At 45.0% G+C, this 6,286-nt stretch overlaps 1 protein-coding gene across 2 annotated transcripts in view; it reads right to left on the bottom strand.

Annotated features, from left to right (window-relative positions):
* MUC13 (mucin 13, cell surface associated) overlaps window positions 1-5,153 on the bottom strand; it is an 18,256-nt gene extending 13,103 nt beyond the window's left edge. For both annotated transcript variants that reach the window (XM_042040305.1, XM_042040306.1), the window contains exons 1-2: window positions 3,359-5,153; window positions 447-503 (exon numbers count right to left, since the gene is read on the bottom strand). In XM_042040305.1, the coding sequence (XP_041896239.1) occupies window positions 447-503; window positions 3,359-3,416 (115 nt within the window). In that variant the 5' untranslated portion in view covers window positions 3,417-5,153. The remainder of the gene's footprint in view (window positions 1-446; window positions 504-3,358) is intronic.
* Between the last annotated feature and the right edge of the window lie 1,133 nt (window positions 5,154-6,286).

The following is a 6,286-nucleotide window of genomic DNA, read 5'->3' as shown; positions in this document are numbered from 1 at the left end:
CAACAAGGAGGATCTGCTCTGTGGACCCTGGCCATGGCCCCTGGGCCCTCCATGCTGAGTGGCGCCTCAGATCCCTCCCTGCCCATGCTCCAACAACCTTAGGAACAACTCCCTGCAGGGCTCAGTAATGTGCTTGCCTTGGGCACCTCTTTGCATGGATCTTCTTGTATCCCAAACTGGTTCAGGTGTCAAAGACACCAAACAAAACAGAGCAACCTCAAATCTTCCCCAACACATCCTCTTTACAACAAAGACCAGCATGGGAAGAGGGAAGAGTGGAAGTTATTCACAGCCATGACCTGGCCACCTTTGCCTCCCATGGGAAAAGAATTCAAGGAAACCCTGGCAGGGAAACGCCTCTGTGCTTGGGTATCTGTAGTGTTCCCTGGGACTTGGTTACTCCAAGCTGTCCACAGAATGGGAAACCTGAGGGCTCTGCCCCTTACCTGCAGTGCTTGTCGTTGTCGGCACGGGAGTGGTAGAAGATGTTGTAGCAGTGGTTTCTGATGAAGGGAAAAGAAGAGAGATGTCAGCACTGGAGAATCCTTTGCATGCAGGACAATTTATGAGCAGATAAGTGTGGGGGGACCTGTGTGTGGCTGAGCAGCCACACCTCTGGGCAGCCTTACCCTGCTTTTTGTCTGTCCCCAGGCCTCGTGTGCCATTGGTGTTATTTTTCTCTCATAATCCTTCTCTCACACCCTGCTCTTGCACACCTCCTCCTTACCAGCAGCAGGGTTGTGCCCTCCCTGCCTTTCTCTTCCCGGTGACTTACTCTGAGCTGTAGGCACACACATTTCTCCCTACCACACTGGCTGCCAGGGCAGGCTCTGAGGCATCCCATCCACGAGCACACAGCCCCTGGGCTCAGCACTACTGGAGCATCATTTAAAACTCCCTCTCTACTCTTCCAGAGCAGTGGAAGAATGACTGCCTTTGCTAATACACACTGCTGTGCTGCAACAAATTCATGTGGACATTGACAGCAGACTATTTCTGTTCCAGGAATGCTTCTGCTGCTATATTATCATCAGACGTATCAAGACCCTCTTTCCCTAGACTACACTTCTATGCATTTATGACAATTTACATCATTTTTTCTCTTTCTATTCCTTCTTTGTCATGATTATTTCTGAATAAAGAGAAACCTGGCTGATACCAATCAATTCACAAAAATACTTCCTCGCACCTTGGTTTCAGCCTTCTTTATTGCATTTACTCCTCCAAAATATTTTATTTTTATGTTGTTGGGTTTTGCTTTATTTAACCTTTGTCATTCTCAACTCTTGATATAAAGATTGAGTTCAAGTTTGAGGGATTTTTTTGTTTGTTTTTTTTTTTCCTAGATGTAAGAAGAGGAAATAATAAACTAGCTTTGCTGTTAAATTTTTGATACTGACAAACGGCTAGTTTGGATCATGTAATCTAACTTTAATCTGAATTAGTTAATTATTAATTATAATAATTATTAATTAATGAGTTAGGAATAAACTTATTTACTCTGAGTTAAAGCTGCTGCAATCATAATTTAATCTAAAGCATTAATAGCAGACAGGTAAGAGTCTAATATATTTGTGGCTAAAATCCATGTCACTATCAGACTCTGCATGTCTCAGCAGACATTTGAAAAATAGACCCCACTTTCCTAGAGCTTTATAGAGCTCTAGGAAATCCAAAGTCAGCAAAATCTTCTACACTTTTTTTCTAATGGTCAGTGTATCTCACATAGAAAAGGCACATGCAAAAGACAAGTAATCCATTAGCCTCCTCTAGGTGAAGGGGAAACATGAGCAATTGTGCCAGTTCCCTGCCAGATCTCCTGCCTCCACTGGTCATTTAGTTCTATAAACAGCATTATTTGTTCCCCAATCAGTGTAAATGCGTATTTTTCCTATAACCATGGTAATATGAATCTCTGCTGGCCACAGGCAATGGATCTTGGAACAACAGCCTGTTACAGAGCTAGTGCTTTTTTTAGAACAACTGCTACAGCTGGGAGGCTCTGGCTAACAATTGTCCAGGAGTACCCTTTGGACTCAGGAAGAACAGCATCTGTGGTGACAGCAGTGCATGAGCTGCAATTGAACCTTGTGGGTGGGCTTGACAAAGGCAACCTGAGCAAAGGTGGCTAATTTATGGCTCTGTGTTCCTAGACCTAACCTTGTGTGTAAGGAAACAGGATGTGTTAATGGGCTTGGGCATTACTACAGTGATAAAGAAATGGATGTCACCACCAAGGTTGTACAATAGCAGAGACATCTGGCTGCTGAGCAGGGCAGGGCCTTTGCCAGTACTATTCAAATGGACACATCCTGCAAAGCTTTTACAGTGTTTGCTTAGAATGAAAATGGTTTCTGGGCAGACCTATCCTGATGCAAAGTCTGGTCAAGTGAAAAACTGGTATTGCTTTCAGTAGCTCTTGGCTCAAGATTTTTCACATCTTGCTGTTACCTACAAGCCTCCAATCAGAAAACCAACCAACTGACAGTCTTGAAGACTTCTATGCTTATGATTTACAGCTGCAAATTGGTCTGTAGCATACTGTGGATATAGATGGAAATACAATATATTCACTTACAGTAGTCAACAGAGACCCACAACCATCTGTCACCAGTCACAAGCTTAACAGGTCTTAATTTGGCTGATATCTCTGCAATTTTATCTTTGTATTAGCTCTATTAGAGACAGGAGTTCCTGTCCTCTCACATCTTCAAGCTGCCACAAAACTCTTCGTATAGATGTTTCTGCTAATGTCTTCACCCCCTCATACCTCTCACTGAGTATCAGGGAAAAGCAAGTTTGGCCATAGGCTCTGGCCCATGACTACCAACTTTGGCACAATGTCAGAAAACATACTAAGTGGCTTAAGGAATGACACCTTTAGTTTGAATAGACTATGGCACAATCCTCTTGAAAGCTGGTGGTGATGTTTCCATTAATTTATTTCAACAGGAAAGAACAAAAGCTCTGTGAGCCAGCTCAGGTGGAGCCGCTTTCCAGACTGGTTGGTTAAGGAGCCTCTGGCCAAAAGGATACTGGGGTGGAATGGTTGCACCTTTTGTTGTGACTGTAAAAGAGCTTGAATTACCTGGGTTTAATATGAAAGTCCTGAAAACTGCTCTTGGAATAGGCTGAATTATGTTAATCATAAGCACCAGTGATTTTCCATTGTTCTGTGAACAAGGAAAGCCGTTGGCTTGCATTGACATCTTTCATCATTAATTAATCAAAATCTAGACATGCTGAATTTTGTATCACAACTGACTTCTCAACAGCTGCTGAAAGTACTAGAAAATCCATTCACTGCCACACAATAGCTGCCTTGATAAATCACAAAACAGAAGATAGTGTTTCTTACCTTTCAAAAGGCTCAACACCAGGCTGAGCCACACAGCGAGGAACACAGAACGCCTCATTGCCGCTCCTGTTGCTGCTGCCACTTGCTGCTAAGCCTAAGAGAAAGTGCCTTTCTCTTCTGGCGTCAGCTCATTTAAGGTCCCAGCCACAGGTAAAGAGCTCAGCCCTGAGCTGACGTCATGGTGGCAGGTGGCAAATGATAAATTCAAGCAGTGTTTTTCTGCCTCCTTGGGCTGGGAAGAGATTTCTGGACCTGCAAAGTTTTTCCTTTAAGTCATAAATATTTGAGATATGTTGACACAAGGAAGCTACTGCTAAGTGAGCTGACATGGGAACTGACAGCACACCAGCTATCCTCTGCCGGCTTTCCATATCAACACCTTCCGTGCAAATTAAATGAAGGGTGCAGTATAATCTGTTCTTAAAGTGGAAGAGGTGACCCCATCCCAAGACATGATAATTATGCACTTGGAAAAGAGTACCTGGGATCCACATGCTCACTTCCCTTGCAATAAATTACCAGTACAGATGAGCTTCATTTCTCAAACTCCAATTATTTTTTTCTTATAAGCAAAATCTTATGCCAAAGCACTTCTTACTGCTTAACAGGGTAAAAAGAACCAGAAAACACCTGCATCTTTGACATCAAAGAACCAGGACTGACCCTGGCCCTTCTGGCAGTGACCATGGCTGTTTTGTTTGCTGCCCTCTTATGCGTGTTGTGGGCTTACTAAAGCAGTGGGCCAAGAGAAGGAGGAGCAGGCAGGATAGCCAGCAGGTGTTTGTCTTTATCCGAGTGGCAGCCTTCCTTTCTTGAGAGGAAGCCTATTCCTGCTGGGGAATTTGTAACCACGGATGGTCAGGCCGGAGCCTGCAGCAGAGCTAGAAATGACAAAAGGCCCAGAAGGCTGTGAAGCAGGTAACACTGCTGTGATGCAGGGAAAATAGGTTGGAGACTGAGACTTTTTAACATTGCGTTCCAGGAAGCTTCTGAAAATGGCCAGTGAGAGACAATCCCAAGATGGGAAAAAAGGTTGCTGTGGGCAGGATTTGGTTATCCCGAAGTCTCTTATTTTTGGCTGCCTGCCATCTCCAAGTTCTCTAGTGTTTGTTCTGCTTTGTGCTCCAGTAAAATGCACTGCTTGAGATCAGCTGGGCCACAGGGATTCCCAGTAGCTCCTTTTCTGGCAAAGGCATAATTTCTCTCATTTTGAAGGTCTGAGTGACTCTGTATCCTGCCACAACTGCCAGTAAAGTCTTTCTCTGAAGTAAACACAGGTTATCTCATCATTATCAGACACAGACAAGAAGGATGAGAAACCCATCAGTGTATCCCCTGCAGTACCACTTCTAATGGCTATGGAGCTGGTGTCTTCTGGCAGACTCCCCTGCCAGCAACATAGGCAGGTTATGAACACATTTCTGAATGCCAAGTAACAGTTCAGTGTGGTAAATGCCTCTCCCTTCATCTGCTTTTGTTTGATCTTCTGTTTTAAGAACAAGAACTGTAGTCTTGGGTAATCTCCTATATTGAGAGAGTGGCTGTCCTTGAATGAAGGAGGGTGAGAGAGACCAGAAGTATTACTCAATTCATTCCTGAACTTAGGGCTGTCCTAAACTTTTAACTTGCACTGAACCAGGAAATACTGCAGGCTTACAGACAGCAAAACTGGTTGTGTGCTTCTCTGCTGGCACAGGGAATGAACAGCCTTGGTCCCTCTGCAAACTTGCTCAGGATGCTAAGCCTGAAATGTGGGGTGTTTTGCCTGTGCCTTCCTTTTTCCCTCCATCCCCAAAGCCCCTCCAGTGCAACCTGCTCCCCACAATTACCCCTAGTCCTCACAGTGACCCTCTAGCAGCCCCCCTCTCACTCTGTCTGCCCCTTCAGGCTATGCTGGATTCAGCTCCTGCCCTGCTGCTTCTCCCTTCTGTGATCCTCCCATTGCCCATCCCTGATCATTCAATTCCTCCAGGCCCCTCCTTAAAACTGCTTTGCCATGGAGCTGACAAAATAAGAGAAGGAAATGCCTGGGGAATGTTTGTCCCCATGTGCCTCCCTGCTTGGGCGGTGTCCAGCCTCCACCACCCTCCCAGCTTCAGGGGACATCCAAAAATTAATCCCAAAGTCTCATTAGAATAATGTATTTCAGTGCTGTGAGCCCCAGACCCCAGCACGTGCTTCAGGTGGGAATGGGTGTGGAGAGGAGGACAAACCTGGCTGTGGGAGGGTGTTTGGCAGAGCTGTACACCACCCATCCGCTGGCAATGTCCATCTCCCAGACTTAACACTCTTCAGTCTTCATGATACATCCCGATTTTCCAGTGCTGCCTCAAGGTGCAGCTAGATTAACCCAGGTCTTAAAATCTCCCTGTTGGCTGTGAAGCAGACGTGTGGGACCAAAAGAACTTCTCAGGGCACTATTGAAAATGAGGGCCAGGTCTTCAGCAGGTGTCAATGGTGCAGCTCTGCTGCCTAAACTAGAGACTACTGGTTGATTGTGCAGTCCTGCACATTGGAACTGTTCTCTACAGTGAATGCACATCAGGAGCTGGTGTATTAGCTCTATTTTTAAACTTTACTTCCATTCCTACCTGGTTGTTTATGTTTATTACGACAGTTTTGGCAGTGTGAGTCATTTGCAATGCAAAAGGCCCCAGTTTTTCCAGGAAATAATGCACTGAACAGACATACATCTTCACAGACCAGAACTTTTCATCTCTGCTTGCCCTTCCCTGTACTTTTTGTGACACACTGGTGGTCACAACATGCTCTCTCCAGGAAGGAGGATGACAGGCTCTATGTGCCCCATTGCTTGATGATTTGTGGGGAATTAGTTATAGAGATATGGTGGTTTAGGAGAACAGACACAGAGAATTACCAAAATAGAACTGATACCAGTGAACTAGCAGCTCTGGTGCAATTACTAAT

This window comes from Corvus kubaryi, unplaced genomic scaffold (genome assembly GCF_017639235.1).
Source record: "Corvus kubaryi isolate FWS band 111438036 unplaced genomic scaffold, C.kubaryi_AGA036_p1.0 37396, whole genome shotgun sequence".
NCBI classification, from domain to species: domain Eukaryota; kingdom Metazoa; phylum Chordata; class Aves; order Passeriformes; family Corvidae; genus Corvus; species Corvus kubaryi.
Note: the sequence above shows the minus strand (reverse complement) of the source record. Positions and strands in the feature narration are given on the sequence as shown.